General features: G+C 50.6%; 2 protein-coding genes and 1 long non-coding RNA gene across 10 annotated transcripts in view; 2 read left to right on the plus strand and 1 right to left on the minus strand.

Annotated features, from left to right (window-relative positions):
- LOC116552776 (signal transducer and activator of transcription 5B) overlaps window positions 1-10,450 on the plus strand; it is an 81,892-nt gene extending 71,442 nt beyond the window's left edge. For all 5 annotated transcript variants that reach the window (XM_032279624.1, XM_032279626.1, XM_032279625.1 and 2 more), the window contains 6 exons: window positions 1,331-1,425; window positions 1,528-1,658; window positions 3,540-3,710; window positions 8,138-8,189; window positions 8,498-8,608; window positions 9,064-10,450. In XM_032279624.1, coding sequence (XP_032135515.1) covers window positions 1,331-1,425; window positions 1,528-1,658; window positions 3,540-3,710; window positions 8,138-8,189; window positions 8,498-8,608; window positions 9,064-9,190 — 687 coding nt within the window. In that variant the 3' untranslated portion in view covers window positions 9,191-10,450. The remainder of the gene's footprint in view (window positions 1-1,330; window positions 1,426-1,527; window positions 1,659-3,539; window positions 3,711-8,137; window positions 8,190-8,497; window positions 8,609-9,063) is intronic.
- On the minus strand, window positions 10,176-12,200 carry LOC116552778. The gene is made up of 2 exons (XR_004269521.1): window positions 11,848-12,200; window positions 10,176-11,767 (listed from the first exon to the last, which is right to left on the minus strand). It is a non-coding gene; the product is annotated as an uncharacterized LOC116552778 (long non-coding RNA).
- Window positions 12,201-16,034: 3,834 nt separating this feature from the next.
- GHDC (GH3 domain containing) lies at window positions 16,035-22,424 on the plus strand. Of its 4 annotated transcripts, none has more exons than XM_032279632.1 (10): window positions 16,035-16,175; window positions 16,685-16,767; window positions 17,246-17,526; window positions 17,818-17,939; window positions 18,066-18,567; window positions 19,887-20,079; window positions 20,188-20,259; window positions 20,334-20,467; window positions 20,971-21,056; window positions 21,317-22,424. In XM_032279632.1, exons 3-10 carry the CDS (start codon window positions 17,259-17,261, stop codon window positions 21,533-21,535), a joined length of 1,596 nt encoding a protein of 531 aa, XP_032135523.1. In that variant the 5' UTR covers window positions 16,035-16,175; window positions 16,685-16,767; window positions 17,246-17,258; the 3' UTR covers window positions 21,536-22,424. The 4 variants fall into 4 exon arrangements, with proteins under 4 accessions (XP_032135523.1, XP_032135520.1, XP_032135524.1 ...); XM_032279629.1 differs by having other exon boundaries at window positions 16,035-16,165; XM_032279633.1 differs by lacking the exon at window positions 16,685-16,767.
- The last annotated feature ends 352 nt before the right edge of the window (window positions 22,425-22,776 follow it).

Genomic DNA, 22,776 nt, shown 5'->3' on the forward strand with positions numbered 1-22,776 from the left:
AAAAAAAAAAAAAAGAAAATTACATATTTGCACATTTTAAATAAGTTGGGCTTTGTCTACAGTTAATGCATTTTCTTCCTTTGTAAAGGAAGGAGAGTGAAGCACACGTTAACATAGCTCATCAGAAGCAAAGCTTTTGAAGTGATTCGAGCTCCAGTGCTCTTTCCCCTTCACTTTCTTTTTTTTTTTGAGACGGAGTTTCGCTCTTGTTACCCAGGCTGGAGTGCAATGGCGCGATCTCGGCTCACCGCAACCTCCGTCTCCTGGGTTCAGGCAATTCTCCTGCCTCAGCCTCCTGAGTAGCTGGGATTACAGGCACGCACCACCATGCCCAGCTAATTTTTTGTATTTTTAGTAGAGACGGGGTTTCACCATGTTGACCAGGATGGTCTCGATCTCTTGACCTTGCGATCCACCCGCCTCGGCCTACCAAAGTGCTGGGATTACAGGCTTGAGCCACCGCGCCCGGCCTCCCCTTCACTTTCTTATGTTCCCCGATGTGTAACGCCAGAGCAGGCTCCTATGGGACCCTCAACCCACACAAGGGGATGCTGATGAAAGAAACTTCTCCTCTAGCATCTGGTAATTCAGATGACACTTTGATTTTTATTGATTGATTGATTTTTGAGACGGTGTCTCACTCTGGTGTGAAGAGGGCAGTGGTGCCATCTTGGCTCACTGCAACCTCCATCTCCCGGATGCAAGCAATTCTCCTGCCTCAGCCTCCTGAGTAGCTGGGATTACAGGCGCCTGCCACCACGCCCAGCTAATTTTTGTGTTTTTAGTAGAGACAGTGTTTCACCATGTTGGCCAGGCTGGTCTCAAACTCCTGACCTCAAGTGATCCGCCCACCTTGGCCTCCCAAAGTGCTGGGATTACAGGCATGAGCCACCACTCCCGGCTGTCCCTTTGATTTTGATTTAACTTTTGTTTCTTTTCCTACACCCTCCCCCCGAAGGCGTTTGAAATGTCCTTAATTTGGAGCTTAACAATGTGCTGTTCTCAGAAGCTCCCAGGTGATACTGATGCTGCTGGTCATAGACCACACATCGAAACTAGCAAGTGGACAGGTCAGCCCAGCCCCAGGTGAAAGTGTCTGTGGCAGGAGTCCTCTGGGTGTTGGTGACTGCAGTTTGGTATTTCCCCCTTCTCCCCACTTTTCCTCTCCATTCCGTTTTTCGCTTGTGGGACCATTAGGTGAAACTCAGGAATGCCTCTGACAAGTGTAGATGTTTGTTTCCCATTTAACTTGTCCAGTTAAAGTATGTGTGTAATATGCCAAGTGTTACTCTTCTTTTCTTGTGTTCACTACTGTTGTATCTCCAACCAGGAGAATTTACCAGGACGGAATTACACCTTCTGGCAATGGTTTGATGGCGTGATGGAAGTGTTAAAAAAACATCTCAAGCCTCATTGGAATGATGGGTGAGAATCATTATTTCTTAAGGCACCAACAGAACCCAAAGGTCTTCTTTCTGGCATCAATAAGTCACACTCTGCTTCTGTCCTTTGTCCTTGGTGATCCAGGGCCATTTTGGGGTTTGTAAACAAGCAACAGGCCCATGACCTACTCATTAACAAGCCAGATGGGACCTTCCTGCTGAGATTCAGTGACTCAGAAATTGGCGGCATCACCATTGCTTGGAAGTTTGATTCTCGTGAGTGCCCCTCCCTTCTTATGTCCAGAGTTAGCTGCTTTTGTTACAAAATTATTTTCACAAATAATTTATTGGGTACTTACTCTTTGTTGGGATCAGTACTAATTATGAGAAACACAAATGTATAGCCATGCATACTTATAAGGCAGTCTATGAAAAATACTATTATGGGAAACACAGTTACTCATTTGGTTATACATGGAAGTATATGGCATATGGCAACATGGTTATACATGAAAGTATAACCATGACATGGCTGCCTATGATACAGGAGTCTGTGCAGAATCTCAATTGCTTCCCTCGTGAAATGTCTGCCTTATTTTATTACTCTGCGTAAAGCTCATTTCAGTGAAGAATGACTTGGATGATTTGGAGCCCTTAACAGTAGTAAAATATTCCTTTCTCCTAATTAACATACCAATATTGCCATCAACCATTTCTAGCCAAGATGTTAGATCTTTTCTTTTTTTGTAACAAGGTCTCTTTTGCCCGGGCTGGAGTGCAGTGGTGCAAACATGACTCACTTCAGCCTCGACTCCCTGGCCTCAAGTAATACTCCTGTCTCAGCCTCCCAATTGGTTGGGACCACAGACGTGCACCACCACCGCCATCGAATTTTTAAATTTTTTGTATGTTGCCCAGGCTGGTCTCGAACATTTGGGCTCAAACAATCCCCTGCTTTGGCCTTCCAGAGTATTGGGATTACAGGCGTGAGCCACTGCACCGGGGCATCAGGAATGTTAGTTCTTTCCCCTGACCCTCACAATAAGGGTAGGTTGCCAGTTCGTTTTTTGTGACTTAAAGTTTTTAATAAGTTTTGTCTGGATCGGGTGGCTAATGCCTGTAATCCCAGCACTTTGGGAGCCTGAGGCAGGAGGATCACCTGAGGCCAGGAATTCAAGACCAGCCTGGACAACATAGCAAAACCTTGTCTCTAAAAAAATTTAAAAAAAAATAAATAAATAAGTTAATTAGCTAGCTGGGCATGATGGTGTTCATGGTGCATGCCTGTAGTCCCAACTACTCTGGAGGTGAGGCGGGATGATCACTTGACCCCAGGAGTTCAAGGTTACAGTGAGTCATGATCACACCAATGTATTCCAGCCTGGGCAACAGAGTGAGATCCTGTCTTTAAAAAAAAAATTATTCATCACTTTTAATAGCTCTTACACTTTCTCTGTTTGTGGGCATGCTTGGTAGCTCTTATATATCTTTGTATGGGGAATCGGGGATTGGGGTTAATACGAACTGTTTCTTCTCCTGAGGGCTAGAATACTGCTTGAACCTGAAACTACTGAGATCATTGGATATCTTGGGAGGTGATTTGTGTATAACCTGCTTATCTACCCATGGCTTTTATCTTTATTTTTATTTATTTATTAATTTATTTTTTGAGATGGCGTCTCTATCACCCAGGCTGGAGTGCAGTGTCATGATTTCAGCTCACTGCAACCTCCACCTCCCAGGTTCAAGCCATCCTCCTGCCTCAGCCTAGGAGCTAGGACTACAGATGAGCGCTACCATGCCTGGCTAATTTTTGTATTTTTAGTGGAGATGGAGTTTTACCATGTTGGCCAGGCTGGTCTCGAACCCATGACCTCAGGTGATCTGCCAGCCTTGGCCTCCAAAAGTGTGGGATTACAGGTGTGAGCCATCGTGCCTGGCCCCTACCCATGGCTTTTTTTTTACTTTCATTTTTGAGCTGCCAGGACACCACGACCCATGGCTTTTAAAACTACTTCATCTGTAACTCATATTTTTAAATGGAGATTTCTGTTGGAGCCATTATAATGGCAAGCTTGAATTTATAGTATGTTTGAGTTTTAAGATTTCCTATTCAGAAATTATGTTTAGAATATGATTGTCTGTTTCTTGATCTAGAGGAAAGAATGTTTTGGAATCTGATGCCTTTTACCACCAGAGACTTTTCCATTCGGTCCCTAGCCGACCGCTTGGGAGACTTGAATTACCTTATCTATGTGTTTCCCGACCGGCCAAAAGATGAAGTATACTCCAAATACTACACACCAGTTCCCTGCGAGTCCGCTACTGGTAACAATGTTTGCATTCTGATTTGATTTTGTTGATTTTGGTTGTGTGTGGGGGGTGGGGGGTGCATGTGATGTCTCTTGCAGGAAAACCTACACAATTAGCATTCGGTTCCAGCAGTTTGAGCATTTTCCAGCGCAGATGTAAACCCTGGGCTGTATTCTTCAGTAATACAGAAAAGACATCTGGCACTAATCCCAAATGTCAAACAGAAGAAAACAAATTCCTTCTAATACAAGCTTAGATCAAACAAACTTAGAGAGGTAAAATTTTGTTTTTCATGACAGATGGTTTTATTGCTTTGCGTCTAGAAGTATTATATATTTATTATAAAATTTTCAGAAGACACATAAAGCCATATAAAAGAAAACAGGCCAGGCACAGTGGTTCATACCTGTAATCCCAGCACTTTGGGAGGCTGAGGCAGGTGGATCATTTGAGGTCAGGAGTTCAAGATCAGCCTGGTCAACATGGTGAAACCCCATCTCTACTAAAAATAAAAACATTAGCCAGGTGTACACTGTATTCCAGCCTAGGTGACAGAGCAAGGCTCTGTCTCAAAAATAAAAAATTAAACACAAATATATTCATTTAGTGATGGGTGCTCTGAAGACCCATGAGGCAAGGTAGAGGGATAGAGAAGGGGCAGGGAGGAGGGTGGAGGTGTCATTTCACTAGAGTGCTCAAAGAGGGTTTCTCTGAGAATGTGATTTTTTTTTTTTGAGATGGGGTCTTACTTTGTTGCCCAGGCTGGAGTGCATTGCTCACTGTAGTCTCAAACTCCTAGGCTCAAATGATCCTCCCACTGCAGCCTCCCACATAGCTGGGACTATACACATGCATCACCAATCCTGGTTAATCATTTTATTTTTATAGAGATGAGGTCTTGCTCTGTTTCCCAAGCTGATCTTAAAAGCCTGGGCTCAAGCAGTCCTCATTCCTCAGCTCCTCAAATGTCTGGGATTATAGGCGTGAGCCACTGCACCCAGCCAGGATGTGATGTTGGAAAAGACCCGAGCGAAGTGAGGAAGCTAGCCATATACAAAGATCTAGAGAGAAAAATATGCTGTGCCAAGAGAACAAGTACAGAAATCCTGGGTTGAGAATGGGCATGTCTGGAAAGCCTCAGGAGGGCTGGGGAGGCTGGAGCCTGTTGAGCAGGGAAGATAAGTTGGTAGGAGACGAGGTCAGTGCACTCTGGCCCTGGAGTTCAAGGTGCAAGGTTGGGGTTTGGACCGTACCATATGTAATCTTTTGTGACTTTTTTATTTTTCACTTAGAAATATATCCTAGGTAGCTGGGCATGGTGGCTCACACGTGTAATCCCAGAACTCTGGGAGGTCAAGGTGGGCAGATCACTTGAGGTCAGGAGTTTGAGACCAGCCTGGCCAACATGGTGAAACCCTGTCTCTACTAAAAAATGCAAAAATTAGCCAGGCATGGTAGCGGGCACCTGTAATCCCACTACTTGGGAGGCTGAGGCAGGAGAATCACTTGGGAGGCTGAGGCAGGAGATCACCCCACTGCACTCCGGCCTGGGCAACAGAGCCAGACTCTGCCTCAAAAAAAAAAAAAAAAGAAATATATCCTAGGCAGAGTTACAGCTCAGTAAATGTAATCTTCCGACATCAATTTGATGATTGCATTGCATGGTGAGTTTATGTTGGTGATTTAAGATACTTATAATTTGGGCCTGGGCACAGTGGCTCATGCCTGTAATCTCAGCACTTAGGTAGGCCAAAGAGGGAGGATTCCTTGGGCCTAGGAGTTTGAGACCAACCTGGGCAACATGGTGAGACCCCGTCTTACAAAAAATAAAAAATTAGCTGCGCGTGGTGGCTTATGCCTGTAGTCCCAGCTACTCAGGAGGCAGAGGCTTGGAGGATAGCTTGAGCCCAGGAATTTGAGGCTGCAGTGAGCTATGATTGTGCCATTGCACTGTAGCCTGTGTGACAGAGCAAGACCCTGTCTCAGAAAAAAAAAAAAAAAAAATCCTATTTCTGGCAGCATTTCTTTGGTTTTTAGCTTCTTAGCCAATCTATAAAATTCTCTGAATTAGCCGTGCGGGGTGGCACATGCCTGCAATCCTAGCTACTGGGGAGGCTGAGGCAGGAGAATTACTTAAACCCGGGAGACAGAGGTTGTGGTGAGCTGAGATTGCGCTATTGCACTCCAGCCTGGGCAACAAGAGTGAAATTCCGTCTCAAAAAATAAAATTCTCTGTACACTGTAAAGCACAAAAACATGAGGTGTTATGAAAAGTCACTCCTGACACTTGAAGTCCTAGAAGAAGCAAATCAGGATAATGAGCAGTTGGTGAACCTTGCAGCATTTCACCCTCTTAGGCTACTTAAACGACAGGCTCTTTGTCCTGTAACCATAGTGTGATCGCCCTTGCCTAGTGTAATTAACGTTGTCCTGATCCCCATATTCACATACCCGGAAACAAGACTTCATTCACCCATGTCAGAGATCACATTGTTACTACCTGCTTACCTGAATGTCCATAGTCAGCCTTCAGAAAAGGTAACTCTGGCCGGCCAGATCACATTCAGGTTTATCTGCTCATCTGCCACATCCCGGTGGGAATCTGTAGGAAACAAGAGGCACATCGCATTCTTGGCACCGACAGCGCTCATTGGGACTAGTGACTATCAGAGTACCCCAAATGCAGAAACACAAGGCATTAAGGAGCATGCAGGTGCCAGGAAAAGTAGCCTTCCCTTTTCTGAAAGACTAGACACTCAGAGTTAGAGGGACCTCAGACATCATCAAGTCAGATCAGCAGCTCTTCAGTGCTTAGGTCTTTCTGCAAGAATCCTGACTATTGTGTATGCACCTGCTTGAAAACCTCCAGTGATGGTTAGGCACTCTGGCCCACGCCTGTAATCCCAATACTTTGGGAGGCCAAGGCAGGTGGATCACTTGAGGTCAGGAGTTCAGGACCAGCCTGACCAACATGGAGAAACCCCGTCTCTACCAAAAATGCAAAAAGTAGTCGAGCATGGTGCTGCATGCCTGGAATCCTAGCTACTCAGGAGGCTGAGGCATGAGAATCGCTTGAACCCGGGAGGCAGAGGTTGCAGTGAGCCAAGATCACACCACTGCACTCCAGTGTGGGCAACAGAGCAAGACTCTGTCAAAAAAGGAAAAGAAAAGAAAAGAAAACCTCCAGTGACAAGGAAATCAGTCCTTCCTAAGATAAACCATTTCTTTTCTAGGCAGTTCTTCTTAGAACATTCTTCCCTACATGACTGAACATTTGTCCTCTTATGACCTGCCCCTCCTGGTCCTGATTTTATCCCCTGGGTCAGGTAGAACAAATCGTGTCTCTCAGCTGCATCTTGGACTTTAAGCTTTTCACGTTTTTTTTTTAGTAGTATGCAATTAATGCTTGGCTTAGATTTGTATTGAAACACATAGTTCCGTGGTTTGACGAATTTATTGAAACATCCATGCCAATTTGAAAGATATCTTGAATGTCTGTTTCAGTGTTGACCTTCTCCTCTACCAGGTCTTCCTAACAGATTGAAATATTAAGTGCGGCCGGGCGCGGTGGCTCAAGCCTGTAATCCCAGCACTTTGGGAGGCCGAGGCGGGTGGATCACGAGGTCAAGAGATCGAGACCATCCTGGTCAACATGGTGAAACCCCGTCTCTACTAAAACTACAAAAAATTAGCTGGGCATGGTGGCGCGTGCCTGTAGTCCCAGCTACTCAGGAGGCTGAGGCAGGAGAATTGCCTGAACCCAGGAGGCGGAGGTTGCGGTGAGCCGAGATCGCGCCATTGCACTCCAGCCTGGGTAACAAGAGCGAAACTCCGTCTAAAAAAAAAGAAATATTAAGTGCTTGACCAAGTGCGGTGGCTCACGCCTGTAATCCCAACACTTTGAGGGACTGAGGTGGGCGGATCACTTGAGGTCAGGAGTTAGAGAACAGCCTGGGCAATGTGGTGAAACCCCATCTCTACTAAAAATACAAACATTAGCCGAAGTGTGGTGGTGCACCTGTGATCCAGCTACTCAGGAGGCCGAGGCATGAGAATCACTAGAACCTGGGAAGCAGAGGCCGCAGTGAGCCGAGATCGCACCACTGTACTTCAGCCTGGACGACAGATCGAGACTCTGTTGTAAAACAAACAAACAAAAAGAAATATTAAGTGCTTGGCCGGGCGTAGTGGCTCACACCTGCAATCCAAGCACTTTGGAGGCCAAGTCGGGCGGATCACCTGAGGGCGGGAGTTCAAGACCTGCCTGACCAACATGGTGAAACCCTGTCTTTAAAAAAGAAAGAAATATTAAGTGCTTGTGTCATATCCTTAGATAAGTGAGGTGGTTGTGTCCTGTCCTAAGAAAAAGTGTAATTCATAACAAAGATCACATTTTTATTTCACTTGAGAGCTTCAATTCACCACTGTTCTCCCCTTGGCAGCTAAAGCCGTTGATGGATACGTGAAGCCACAGATCAAGCAAGTGGTCCCTGAGTAAGTGTCCAGGTGGCTCCGGCCCTCCTTCTGCCTCTTTCCTCCTCCCCCAGACCCTGCCTCCCGTCCTGATCCTGGGCCCAGCTCTCTGATCCCCCAGGAAACCTGACTCAGCCCTGGGGAGGGACCTGGGCTTGGTCATGCTGTGCCAGTACCCGAGGCCCCACTCCTGCAGCTGGAGTCCCAGGGCTGGGTGGGCACTTTGTCCTTCTATAGCCCAAGAAAGACAAAGATGCCCCTTGGTCCCCTCCCCAAGTCAGCTGCCCCGGCCTCCCTGGTGGCTGAGCTCTGTTCTCTTCCTTCTGCAGGTTTGTGAACGCATCTGCAGATGCCGGTGGGGGCAGCAGCGCCACATACATGGACCAGGCCCCCTCCCCAGCCGTGTGCCCCCAGGCTCACTATAACATGTACCCACAGAAGTAGGTGGCGTTCTCGTGGGGGTCCACAGAGGAGGAACTGGGGACTTGGACCCAGCCTGGACTCCTGGAGGGGTGGTGGGCAAAGAATCCAGAGCCACCCAATCCGGGTCCGGCCTCTAGCCCTTGGGAGGGAGAGATTTGACCAGAAATGATCAGTGGTTTAGAGTCGGGTTGGGCAGATATCATGTGTTCCCCTCTCTCAAAATGGAGGTGTTTCTTCCTCTAAGGACGGTAGAGTTGTGATGTGTCTGGACAGCCCGTGTGAGAGGTATGGGGAGGATGTTTCAGTCCAAGTTGCTGTACGCCAGCTGTTCGGATGGTAGTTCTTTCTCATGAAGCCCCAGGCCGAGGGCATAGGCTGGCTCAGACTGCCCCCCACCCACGTCCTGTGGGGCTTGGGGTGGTCTCTGACAGCCTTTCTCCCTCCCCTTCATCCCTCTTCTTTCCCTCCCAAGCCCTGACTCAGTCCTTGACACCGATGGGGACTTCGATCTGGAGGACACGATGGACGTGGCACGGCGCGTGGAGGAGCTCCTGGGCCGGCCGATGGACAGTCAGTGGATCCCGCACGCACAGTCGTGACCCTCGACCTCCCCGTCTGCCGCTTCTTCATCCTCGCCAGAGGAATCACTCTTGTGGATGTTTTAATTCCATGAATCGCTTCTCTTTGGAAACAATACTCATAATGTGAAGTGTTAATACTAGTGACTTTAGTGTTTCTGTGCATGGTGGCACCAGCAAAGGGAGTGTGAGTGTGTGTTTGTGTGTGCGTGTGTGTCTGCGTGTGCGTGTTTGCACTATGGTGTTTCTCCCTCTCACTGTCCGAGAGTGTAGCTGTAGCAGAGGGGCCACGGACAGAGGCTGTGGTGGTTTTTACTTTGTCAAAGAAGGCGGTCAGTTTCGTGAAGCCTGGAACTTGGCCATGTGTCTTAAGAGTGGCAGGACTTTGACATGGCGGCTGTTCTAGTAAGAGAAGGACAAAGGGAGGAGAAAGCATGTGTGCTCCTGTGAGTCTTCGTCACTCTGTCTGCCAAGCAATTGATATATAACCGTGATTGTCTCTGCTTTTCTTCCGAAATGTAGATAACTGCCTTTTGACAAAGAGAGCCTTCCCTCTCCCCCACCCCTGTGCTCTTGGGTAGGAATGGGAAAAGGGGCAACCTACAAAGACCGTCGGGGCAAGGGAAGTCACAGGTTTTCGGATGGGCTTTTCACGTGACACTTAGCCCACCCTAACACTCTCTCTTTGTCCTTTCCCCTCCTGCCCGCCCACACCCTGGAATTGCCACTCAGGTCCTCTGGGTGTGCACATATGCAGACATGTTTGGAGAAAAGAGGGCTGCACAGCTGAGAGCTGATGGTGCCGATGCCCTTTGTGTTCTGGCCAAAGCAGAGCACCCAGCCCCGACTCCCGGGTGCTGAGACCGTTGCCAGGTTACCCAGGAAGCTGCTGTTCCGGCTGCCCAGCCTTTCCCTGAGCCAGCGGATGCGCATTCCGAGGCGTTCTTCAGGCTTCTGGATAATACTTTTTGCAAATGTTGAATCATGTTTCTGTTTCTAAGCCAGATCTTTTTTGTTTTCCCCTTCCCACCCTAATTTGACATCAGAATTCTTCTGCATTGGGCCCTGGGTCATCCAAACCCAGGTCACCACATTCCCCTTTTCTGTTCATACATGGCATACTGAAGAGTAGGTGGCAGCAGTGTGGGCTGAACCTAGGCCAGCCTGCTCAACGGGTCACCCTGTGTGGGGTCCTGGGTGCCGGGTGTTGGTGATGTGGGGAAATGCAGTCACCAGGTTTGCTGGGGAGTTTGATTAAGTATAAAACGAAACAAAACAAAAAAGCCTCAGTATAATTTTGTTCCACAATTTTTTCTGTAGCTTTACACCAGAAGGAAGAAATGGGTTACGGCAGGCAGTGGGGGACGAGGGGGGTGAGCAGGTGTATTACAATAGCTTACGGGTAAGGCCTAAAAGGTCACCCTCGGCCCCCTCTCCAAAAGAAGGGCGTGACCACCCCCAGGAGAGGATGGCCCCAAAAACCTTATTTTTATACATGAGAGTAAATAAACATATTTTTTTTACAAAAATAACTTCTGAACTTATCAGTGTTTTGCTGTTAAAGAAAAATATTCCTCTATAGTAAATTATTTATTGGAAGATGACTTTTTTAAAGCTGCCGTTTGCCTTGGCTTGGTTTCATATATTGATTTATTTTTCTATGCCAGGCAGTAGAGTCTCTCTGCCTATGAGGAGCAGGCGACCCCCATCCCTCTCAGCCCCTCCCTCCCCCCCAGGATTTGAAAATTCCCACCACAAGGATGGGTGCGTCGGGGAAGGACGAGAAGGAGAGCCTGACTGCTCAGGGACCCAGGCTTAGAGAGACCCTCCCTGCCCACCACCCATAGATTCTTCACCGGCACCTGCCTCTGAGACCTCCCACTCTGTTCCAGCAACCCTGGGAGGGTCGGACTTGATACACTTTCAGGTTGGGAGTGGACCCAGCCCAGGGCCTGCTGAGAACAGAGCAGCCAGACAGTCCCGGGCTGCTTGGAGCTCACTTTGCAGTTGGCACTGGGTCTGGGAGGAAGATAGGCGATGAGTGTGGCTTCGCTGAGCGTGGGGTTCCCCTGCTCCTCCAGCTGTGAGCTGTCCTCGGTGTTACCGAGGCTGTGCCTAGAGAGGGGAGATTTTTGACAAAAGGTGTGTTTGCTCTCTGCGTTCTATCTTCTCTCTTCTCCCTGCCCCTGCAAACCACGAGGAAAGGTAGTGGTGTGTCTCCACCCCATCAGCCTCCCACCCACTCCCAGACACACACAAGTCCTCAAATGTTTCAGCTCCGTGTGTGGTACGTGCAGGGTTTTGTAGGGGGTAGGGGGAGACTAAAGTCAAATGAAAGTATACTTTTTATAATTTTTCTTTTTAAAACTTTGTGAAATTATTTCAGATACATATTTTAGTGTCAAGGCAGATTAGTTATTTAGCCACCAAAAAAAAAGTATTGTGTACAATTTGGGGCAGTCACAAAATTGTGTATTTTATGTTACAATAAAGGCTTCCTCTGAAGGGATGGGATTGAGTCCTGTTGTTACTTTTTTCTGTCATGTGCCAAGGGAGGGCAGCTTGAACAGGGAAAAGTTTCAGGTCATCAGCATGACCCTGAAAAAGGGAACTGGTCAGGAATTGGCTGCCTCAGAGGGCAAGTCATTAGCTCTGATGGTAGATGGGGACTTTCATACCTTTCTGCTCATGTGATGTTTTGAAAATGAGAATGATGGTCTTCATCTTCTAGCCTCCTGACTCTGGAAAGCTCATCCTTAAGATTCAGCACATTTAGGGTACCTGGCCGTGAGTTCAGCATTGTGTGTGGGATGAGAACTGGTTCCTTCCTGCAGAGGCTCACAGTTGGAGAAATAGCTAGCACAACTGATAAAGCCAGGATGTTGGTTCCTGCTGCAGTCAAGGCATCCCAAAGTCATTACGCAAAAGAACATGCAATGAGCATGACACTGAGCAACTCCAGCTGATTCTTTTTTTGAGAGTGAGTCTTGTGCTGTCGCCCAGGCTGGAGTGCAGAGTGGCATGATCTCAGCTCACTGCAACCTCCGCTTCAGAGGTTCAAGATACTGTTGTGCCTCAGCCTCCTGAGTAGCTGGGATTACAGGTGCCACCATGTCCAGCTCACTTTTGTATTTTTAGTAGAGACAGGGTTTCACCATGTTGGCCAGGCTGGTCTTGACCTCCTGATCACAGATGATCCACCTGCCCCGGCCTCCCAAAGTGCTGGGATTACAGGCGTGAGCCACTGTGCCTGGCCATCCACTGCACCTGGCCCTATTTTTTTTTTTTTTTGAGTCAGCTCGAGGCTGGGCACAGTGGTTCACACCTGTAATCAATCCCAGCATTTTGGGAGCCCGAGGCAAGTGGATCACCTGAGGTCAGGAGTTTGAGACCAGCCTGGCTAATATGGTGAAACCCCCTTTCTACTAAAAAATATGAAAAATTATCCAGGCATGGTGGTACGTACCTGTAATCCCAGCTACTTAGGAACTTAGGAGGCTGAGGCAGGAGAATCGCTTGAACCTGCGAGGTGGAGGTTATAGTGAGCCGAGATCGTACCTTTGCACTCCACCTTGGGCAGCAAGAGCGAAATTGTCTCAAAAAAAAAAAAAAAAGAAAAAAGGAGTGAAGAAAACATAAGGCTAGCACAGCTAAAGGCCTAGACAGGCTGAGGCAGGAGAATCACCTGAAACTGGGAGGTGGAGGTTGCAGTGAGCCAAGGTTGTACTACGACACTCCAGCCTGGTGATAGGGCCAGACTCCGTCTCACAAAAAAAAAAAAAAAAAATTGCAGTAACTGAAATGAAAAATTTGCTAGAGAGTCTCAGATTTCAAAAGGCAGGAGATAGCAAACTTGAAGACAGATTCATGGAAATTATATACAATATCAAACACAGGAAAAAAAAAGTCTGGGCCAGGCGCAGTGGCTCACTTGTGTAATCCCAACACTTTGGGAACCTGAGGCAGATGGATCATTTGAGGCCAGGAGTTCGAGAGCAGCCTGGCCAACATGGTGAAACCCCATCTCTACTAAAAATATAAAAAATTAGCTGGGCATGGTGGCAGGTGCCTGCAATCCCAGCAGTCACTTGAGTGCAGCAGTTCAGACCAGCCTGGACAACCTGGTAAAATCCCATCTCTACAAAAAAAATACAAACATTAGCTGGACGTGCCAGTACACCCCTGTAGGCCCAGCTACTCAGGAGGCTGAGGTGGGACGATCACTTGAGCTGTGATGACGCCACTGCACTCCAGCCTGGGTGACAGAGCGAGAAAAAAGAAGCCACGTACAAAAGACCACATATTATATGATGCCATTTACAGGAAATGTCTAGGATAGGCAAATCTATGGAGACAGAAAGTAAACTTGAGGTTGCCAAGAGGCTGGGAAAGAGCATGGAGGGAATAGTGAAAGGGTCCAGGGTTTGGGGTTTTTTGTGTGTTTTTTTGTTTTTCTTGAGACCAAGTGTGGCTTTGTCGCCCAGGCTGGAGTGCAGTGGTGCCATCTCAGCCCACTGCAACCATCGCCTCCTGGGTTCAAGCGATTCTCCTGCCTCAGCCTCCCGAGTAGCTGGGACTACAGGGATGTGCCACCACACCTGGCTAATTTTTGTCATTTTTAGTAGAGACGGGGTTTTGCCATGTTAGCCAGGCTGGTCTTGAGCCCCTGACCTCAGGTTATCCACCCACCTCGGCCTCCCAAAGTGCTGGGATTATAGGCATGAGCCACCACACACCGCCTTGGCTTGGGGGGGTTTATTTTATTTTATTTTATTTTACTTATGTATTTAATGAATTGGGCAGACACCTGAGCTAGAGTAGGCTCAGAGAGACTCCCCAGGGTTTATTTTTGAGGTGATGAAAATGTGATAAGTGTCTGTGGTGTTGGTTGCACATATCTCTGGATATACTAGCTCTTGAATTGTACACTAAATGAGTGATTTGTAAGGTGTGTGAATTATATCTAATAAAGCTGTTATTGGGTCAGACCGAGTGGCTCACACCTGTAATCCCAGCACTTTGGAAGGCCAAGTTAGGAAGATCACTAAGACCAGGAATTCCAGTCCAGCATGGTCAACATAGTAAGACCCCTGTCTAAAAACAAATTTTTTTTTCTTTTTTTTTTTTTTGAGATGGAGTTTTGCTCTTGTTACCCAGGCTGGAGTGCAATGGCACGATCTCGGCTCACCGCAACCTCCGCCTCCCGGGTTCAGGCAATTCTCCTGCCCCAGCTTCCTGAGTCGCTGGGATTATAGGCATGCGCCACCATGCCCAGCTAATTTTTTGTATTTTTAGTAGAGACGGGGTTTCACCATGTTGACCAGGATGGTCTCGATCTCTTGACCTCGTGATCCACCCGCTTCAGCCTCCCAAAGTGCTGGGATTACAGGCTTGAGCCACCGCGCCCGGCAACAAATTTTTTTTAATTAGCTGGATGTGGTGGCACATTCCTGTAGTCCTAGCCACTCAGAGGCTAAGGTGGGAGGATCGCCTGATCCCAGGAGTTCAATGTTGCAATGCCACTGAACTCCAGCCTGGGCAATAGCGCGAGACCCCGTCTCTAAATAAATAAATAATAAAAGCAAATGCAAGACCTCAGCAAGAAAAAAAGTGAAAGTGAGGTGAGTTAGCCAGAGAGTGAGAACTGACCTGTTCAAAGAAGCTCAGCTGTGACGAGGAGAGGTACTCAGCAGGTAGTACCTCTCTTCTCAGAGGTACCCGGAGGCCAGTGAGAGGAGGAAGGGAGTGTCCTCGTGTTGTGAGGGCCTACATCAAGAGCACACAACCTGGGCAACATAGGGAGGTCCCGTCTCTACAAAAAATAAAATTAGCTGAGAGTGGTGCTGCACATCTGTAGTTCCAGCCACTCTGGAGGCTGAGGCAGGAGGATCACTTGAGCCCAGGAGGTCAAGGTTGCAGTGAGCTATGATCGCGCCACAGCACTCCAGTCAGGTAACAGAGCAAGACTCTGTCTCCAAAAAAAAAAAGAGAGAGAAGTTTGTAATTTTCTTTGGGATAAAGCCAGTAAGCTAACACGGATGGTCACCCAGTAACCAGGTAAAGTTAAGATAAACTATATGTGACTGGCTGGGCGCAGTGGCTCACGCCTGTAATCCCAGCACTTTGGGAAGCCAAGTGAATCACTTGAGGTCAGGAGTTCAAGACCAGCCTGGCCAACATGGTGAAATGCTGTCTCTACTAAAAATACAAAATTTAGCTGGGCATGGTGGCACAAGCCTATAATCCCAGCTACTTGGGAGGCTGGGGCAGAAGTATTGCTTGAACCCGGGAGGTGGAGGTTGCAATGAGCCGAGATTGTGCCACTGCACTCTAGCCCAGGCGACAGAACAAGACTTGTCTCAAAAAAAAAAAAAAAGATTAACTATATGTGACAAGTAGTATCATCAAGTCCTCTTACTTGAGGACTGGTTATTGTTTATCTTGAAAGCATATATGTAATAGGTTGTATGCACTTGGCTATACCAAAAAGTGAGATTTCCTTCCGACTCTGCAAGCTCTTAGCAGATCACCTGTCATGCACATCACATTCTGGTTGAATGTTTATTCGATCATAAAATTGTTTTCTTTCTCTACTCCCTGGAGGGAGAAAATTTCTGAGTTGGGAGAGCTGGGGTTTTAAGAGTTCTCAAGCCTGAGCCTGCTTGAGGGAAAAGTGTGCCCTCCCAGCTCAGCGGTGCTCTTTCCCACACACACCTTTCTCTTCCTTCACCTGCATGAGTTTCAGGCCATGCCAGTCTGGCCCTAACTCCCTCAACTGCCAGCCTGGGCTGGCACCCAACCTATAGTCCCGTAGGCAACCTGCCCCTTTAAGAGCACCCCCCGACCCCCGAAGCTCCTCCCTCAGGCCTGGTGGCCGGATTTCCCAGTTGGAGCCCAGCCCTTTAAAGTCCTCGCTCCTTCTTTCTGGCCGGATATGTGCTGAGACCCAGGGGCCTCCGTGCTGTGCCGGGAGTAGGCAGAAGCGGACTGTGACAGGTGCATGTGGGTATGGACCCCACAGGAGGGCTCAGGAGGGACAAGGAGCTGGGACAGGGTGGATCCCGAGGGAAAGCAAAGCCACTAGGGAGTGGGCAAGAGATGCTGTTAATCAGCTGCTGTGGCCCGACACTGTGCCAGGCCTTCCTGTACCTTCCCTTCCTGTGCCTTTTTTTCTTTCTTTCTTATTTTTTTTTTGAAACAGCATCTCACTCTGTTGCCCAAGCTGGAGTGCAGTGGCACAATCTCAGTTCACTGCAGCCTCAATCTCCTGGGCTCAAGGGATCCTCCTATCTCAGCATCCCAAGCAGCTGGGACTATGGGTGTGCTACCACGCTGGGCTAGTTTTTCAAATTTTTGGAGATAGAGTCTCCCTATGTTGCCCAGGCTGGTTGCAAACTCCTGGGCTCAAGAGATCCTCCTGCCTCAGCCTCCCAAAGTGCTGGGATTACAGGTGTGAGCCACTCACCCAGCCTGCCCCCACTTTCTGAGAGAGGTATTCTTATTCCCATTTTTCAGATCAGGAAATGGAGCTCAGTGCAGCCCACTGAATTACTCGGGGCCCTGCAGCTAACATAGGCAGAGGCAGGATCTGAACTCAGATCAGTGGGACTCCAAAGCCTTGATAGTCTCTCCTCTGCATCCCCTGTCCCACAACGCCTTCTTCCCAAACTTCATTTTTCCTTGGTTTTCCTGTATGCAGTATAGTATGGGGGAAGAAATGGGTATTTCCTAGGCCGGGCGCAGCAGCTCACGCCTGTAATCCCAGCACTTTGGGAGGCCAAGGTGGGCGGATCACCTGAGACCAGGAGTTCAAGACCAGCCTGACCAACACGGAGAAACCCCATCTCTACTAAAAAATACAAAAATTAGCCAGGCATGGTGGTGCATGTGTGTGATCCCAGCTACTCCGGAGGCTGAGGCAGGAGAATCTCTTGAAACTGGGAGGCAGAAGTTTCGGTGAGCCAAGATGGCACCATTGCACTCCAGCCTGGGCAACAAGAGCGAAACTCCATCTCAAAAAAAAAGAAATGGGTAATTCCTGCATGTCCCCATATCTGGGTTCTGTTCTCCTCCCAGGAGCTGCTTGGAGATGCTGCTGTGGCCACTTCTGCTGCTTCTGCTGCTGCTGCTGCCAACATTGGCCCTGCTCAGGCAGCGGCGGTCCCAGGATGCCAAGCTGTCTTGGCTTGCTGGCCTCCAGCACCAAGTGGCATGGGGTGCCCTGGGCTGGGCAGCCACCTGGCAGCGGCGGAAGCTGGAGCAGAGCACGCTCCACATGCACCAGAGCCAGCAGCAGGCCCTGAGGTGGTGTCTACAGGGAGCCCAGCGTCCCCACTGTCCCCTGAGGGGGAGCACAGGTGTGTTTTCCAGGGTCTGGGAAGGTGACCCCAAGAGAAAGAAACCGCACAGGACCGTCAGATTCCAGAGCCTAATGGCCCCCTTGCCTCCTGCACTGCCAACAGAGTGCCCTGACCCAGACGCCCATAACTGGCTCTCTTGTCCAAGATGAATTTCCCATGCTGGGTCCTTATATCTCCTCTACCCCAGGCCTAGTCTCAGCTCCTCCCTCAAGGAACTCACCAGTCTTGCCTGAAACTCTTGGGAAACTGTGGCTTCCTAAGGCATTTCTGTTGTCATTGGGGCTACAGACATAAGCACCTTCCGGAATCATCTCCCTTTGACCAAGGCCAGCCAGACCCAGGAGGAAGAGAGAGGAGAGCAGCTACTGCCCCCAACCTCACACCAGGACCTGGGGGAGGCCTCTCTGCAGGTAACTAGGATCCCCAGAGCCCAGTCCCACCCGCCAAACCCCCCTATCACGGTGGGAAAGAACCCTCAAACTGGGGGCTCCGGGTCTGGCCCTGACACCAGGCTGGCATGCTCTCTTCCTCCTCAGGCCACCTTGCTGGGTCTGGTAGCCCTAAACAAGGCCTACCCAGAAGTGCTGGATCAGGGCGGTGCTGCCTGTCTGACCCTCACATCCCCTTGGCCCCGATCCCTGCCTTGGCCTGGGAAGGCCCTGGGCCGGGTTAGCACCCCTGGAACCAAGGACCCTAGGGTCCTCCTGCTGGAGGCACTGAGGTCCCCAGGGCTGAGGGCACTGGAGGCCGGGACCGCGGTCGAACTCCTGGATGTCTTCTTGGGCCTGGAGGCTGACGGTGAAGAGCTGGCAGGGGCGATAGCTGCGGGGAACCCTGGAGCGCCTCTCCCTGAACGGGCAGCTGAGCTGCGGGAGGCCCTAGAGCAGGGACCCCGAGGACTGGCTCTTCGGCTATGGCCAAAGCTGCAGGTGGTGGTGACTCTGGATGCAGGAGGCCAGGCCGAGGCTGTGGCTGCCCTCGGGGCCTTGTGGTGCCAAGGACTAGCCTTCTTCTCTCCTGCTTATGCAGCCTCTGGAGGTCAGTGGGATTCAAGGGCAGTGAGGTGGGGGCAAAGGTCAGAAGTCACATAGCAAGCAGCCATGCATTGGATCCTACATGGTCATATCATTTAATTGTTCCCAGCATGCTGTATGCTGGGGTCAGCAGCCTCCTTTTACAAGTGAAGAAACATAGGCTCATATAGGTTAAGATTCTTGGCCAGGCACGGTGGCTCACGCCTATAATCCCAGCACTTTGGGAGGCCGAGGCGGGTGGATCGCAAGGTCAAGAGATCGAGACCATCCTGGTCAACATGGTGAAACCCTGTCTCTACTAAACATACAAAAAAATTAGCCGAGCACGGTGGTGCATGCCTGTAGTCCCAGCTACTCAGGAGGCTGAGGCAGGAGAATTGCTGGAACCCAGGAGGCGGATGTTGCGGTGAGCCGAGATCGCGCCATTGCACTCCAGCCTTGGTAACAAGAGGGAAACTCCATCTCAAAAAAAAAAAGAGTCTTGCGGCCGGGTGCGGCGGCTCACACCTGTGATCCCAGCACTTTGGGAGGCCGAGGCAGACAGATCACTTGAGGTCAGGAGTTCCAGACCAGCCTGGCCAACATGGGGAAACCCCGTCTCTACTAAAAATACAAAAACTAGTGCCGCATGGTGGCACATGCTTGTAATCCCAGCTACCTGGGAGGCTGAGGTGGGAGGATTGCTTGAACCTGGGAGGAGGAGGTTGTAGTGAGCCAAGATTACACCATTGCCTACAGCTTGGGCGACAAAGCAAGACCCTGTTTCAAAAAAAAAAAAAAAAGGCCAGGCACAGTGGCTCACGCATGTAATCCCACTACTTTGGGAGGCCAAGGCAGGTAGATCACTTGAGGTCAGGAGTTCGAGACCAGCCTGGCCAACATGGTGAAACCCCATCTCTACTAAAAATACAAAAATTAGCCAGGTGTGGTGGCACACGCCTGTAATCCCAGCTACTCTGGAGGCTCAGGCAGGAGAATCACTTGACTCCAAGAATCACTGAATCACTGAGCTGAGGTCACACCACCACTGCACTCCAGCCTGGGTGACAGAGCGGGACTCTGTCTCAAAAAAAAAAGAAGAAGAAAAGAGTCTTACACAAATTTATGTGGCACCAGGATTCACTCCCAGGTCTCCCACCTCCTCTTTCCAGTGAGGGCCTAAGAGGCAGCCTGCTGAGCGTGGGGGAGCCAAGAAGGATGGGGTGGAAGGGCAGCAGGAGGACCAGGTGCTCAGAAGATCGGGCCTGGGGTCCAGGAGGGGCTATTGCCTGGCAGAAAGCAATGGCACCAGCAGACACTGAGGAAGCTGCTTGGCTTCCACAGGGGTGCTCTGCCTAAACCTACAGCCAGAGCAGCCCCACAGGCTCTACCTTCTGCCGCCTGGACCCCTCTTTATCGAGCTGCTCCCAGTCAAGGAAGGCACCCAGGAGGAAGCTGCCTCTACCCTCCTTTTGGCTGAGGCCCAGCAGGGCGAGGAGTATGAGCTGGTGCTGACGGACCGTGCCAGCCTCACCAGGTGATTACCTGCACAGCCCCTACCTCGGGCCCTCTGGGTTGCTTGGCGCCTGGAGCATGAGCTCAGGAGCCCTCAGGCCCGACCTCACTCCCACTCGCACCCCATCAGGTGCCGCCTGGGCGATGTGGTGCAAGTGGTTGGTGCCCACAATCAGTGTCCAGTTGTCAGGTTCATCTGCAGGTAGGTGACCCTGGGGAGCGGAAGGGCCATCCTTGTGTCCTGGGCTCCACAGCCTCTCCCTGCCTCCTCTTCAGGCTGAGCCAGACCCTGAGTGTGCGAGGGGAAGATATTGGTGAGGACCTGTTCTCTGAGGCCCTGGGCCAGGCAGTGGGGCAGTGGCCAGGGGCCAAGCTGCTGGACCATGGCTGTGTGGAGAGCAGCATTCTGGGTGAGCTTCCCTGCCGGCTCCTGCCTACCATTCTTGGGCTGGCTACCCTTCAACTCCAAAGCTTTGATAGTCTCTCCTCTGCATCACCTGTCCCAGTGGGCCTGCCTTCTTCCCAAACTTCATTTTTCCCTGGTTTTCCTGTATGCAGCAAAGTGTGGGGGAAGAAATGGGTAATTCTGCATGGGAGTGGACCCCAGCCCAGCCATTCCCCCACTTCCCCTGCTAGGAAAGAGGTAAGAGTCCGCTTCCTTTGCCACTCCTACAAAAGTGCTTCCCTGCATCTAACACTCAACCATCCTGCTGCAGTTTCTACCCATTTTCTTTCCTGCTCTGTCTCCTATTTAGGATCAAGCTCTATGTCCCTCTCTATCTACCCCACTCCCCAACAAGAAACTTTTTTCCCTGTGAACCTGAGTGGGGAAGAACAGGTGGTGGCAGAGGGCACTGGACTTGGCAGCTGCCCGTTCACTGGAAGTATGTTTGCACGTGGGGTCTGTTCACAGATTCTGCTGTGGGCTCTGCTCCCCACTACGAGGTGTTTGTGGAGCTGAGGGGGCTGAGGAATCTGTCGGAGGAAAATCGAGACAAGGTAAAGGAGACGAGGCCAGGGTCTGCCTGTAGTCCCCTTCACTGTCACACTCCCAGGGTGCCATGGAGATCAGGCTTGATGGGGAGGGGAGGGGCGGGGGAGAAGAAGCTCCCTGGGGTTCTGGGAGGAGAGGGATGACTCCCACAGACACACACCTGTCCACCCAGAACTTCTAAACGTGTAGCCTGGGCACAGCCACGCACGCCTTGTGTGCGCACTCACGATCACACACTAGCTCACTCAAGCCGTTCTGTTCCCAGCTGGACCACTGCCTTCAGGAAGCTTCTCCCCGCTACAAGTCCCTGCGGTTCTGGGGCAGCGTGGGCCCTGCTAGAGTCCACCTGGTGGGGCAGGGGGCCTTCCGAGCACTCCGGGCAGCCCTTGCTGCCTGCCCCTCCTCCCCATTCCCCCCTGCGATGCCTCGGGTCCTTCGGCACAGGCACCTGGCCCAGTGTCTGCAGCAGAGGGTGGTGTCCTGAGTCAACGCCTGCCCTACCGGCCAGCTCCTCTCTCTCAGACCTCTCTGGATGGGGAGTCCTTGGCCGGGGTCTGTGACTCTGTGTCACCTGACATTTGCCCATGAGAGCCGCTGGGCCTTAGGGAGGCCTTGGCCCAGCTGACCAATTCTGAGGCATGGGCCTCCAGGGTTAGCAGACACCAGCAGCGCATGCCCGTGTCCCCGGGTCCTGGCATGGCAGACACTGCCAGAGCTCCCATGGATGCCGATAGTTTCCTGTGTCACAGCCCGACGGGCTTCTGGCGGCCACAACCGTGTGCTCAGTCCGTGCACTGGGCAGGCTGGAATTGTTGGGGGGTTAATGTCCCCAGGAGCAACCCTGAGTCAATAAGGAGCAGGACCTCAGCTTCATTGTCCTTGAGCGGGACAATTCTGAAGCGTATTCTACATAAAGTCTCGGAGGATGCCCAACAGGATGGAGTCCCCGCCGCCCAAAGCAGTAACCCACTCATTCATGTACTTCCTGCGGGGCTCCTCACCTGCCTCCCTTCCCCGCTCCCTCCTTGGGCTTCCTGGGATGCTCCCAAATAAACCTCTCGCAGCCAGATTCTTGCCTCAGGGTCTGCTTTGGGGAAACTGGGGAGTGGACCGTGGCTCCGGGTCTGGTCTGGGCCTGGCTAGGCCCTGACTGCGCGTGCACACAGGAGCCTTTGGGGACAGCGAGCACCTCCTGGGCCAGCACCCACAAGCCACTTCTGCGGTGGGAACAAGAGACCGATTGCTTCACACCGTAAGGCATTGAAGCAGGAAGCAGCCCCTGAGACCATCTGGGTTAACTGTTCTATGCCAATGAGGAAACGCAGCCTCCACAGGTTTGTAGAGGCTAAAATAAAAGAAAGAAAGAAACTGGGCTTGATTTTGTCTTCCCTCCCTCCCCCTGCCTGGGCTGAGTTTTTAAGATTTTCCATCTGGGAGGCTGCGGGAAGGGGCAGACCAAGACCCTCCAGCTCCTCCTGAGTAGAGGCCGCACTGGTTCCAGATGGCTCTGAATGGCTTCTCCATTCCATGTCCCCATATCCAGGCTCTTGCTGCAAGCCTCCCAGACCCCGCCTCAGCCTGTCACTCTGTCCTAAAATCCTCCCATGGGCCAGCCAGGTGCAGTGGCTCACGCCTGTAATCCCAGCACTTTGGGAGGCTGAGGCAGGTGGATCACGAGATCAAGAGTTCAAGACCAGCCTGGCCAAGATGGTGAAAATCGTTTCT

Source organism: Sapajus apella, unplaced genomic scaffold, assembly GCF_009761245.1.
Source record: "Sapajus apella isolate SASKATOON/1434 unplaced genomic scaffold, GSC_monkey_1.0 scaffold12, whole genome shotgun sequence".
Classification (NCBI taxonomy): Eukaryota; Metazoa; Chordata; class Mammalia; order Primates; family Cebidae; genus Sapajus; species Sapajus apella.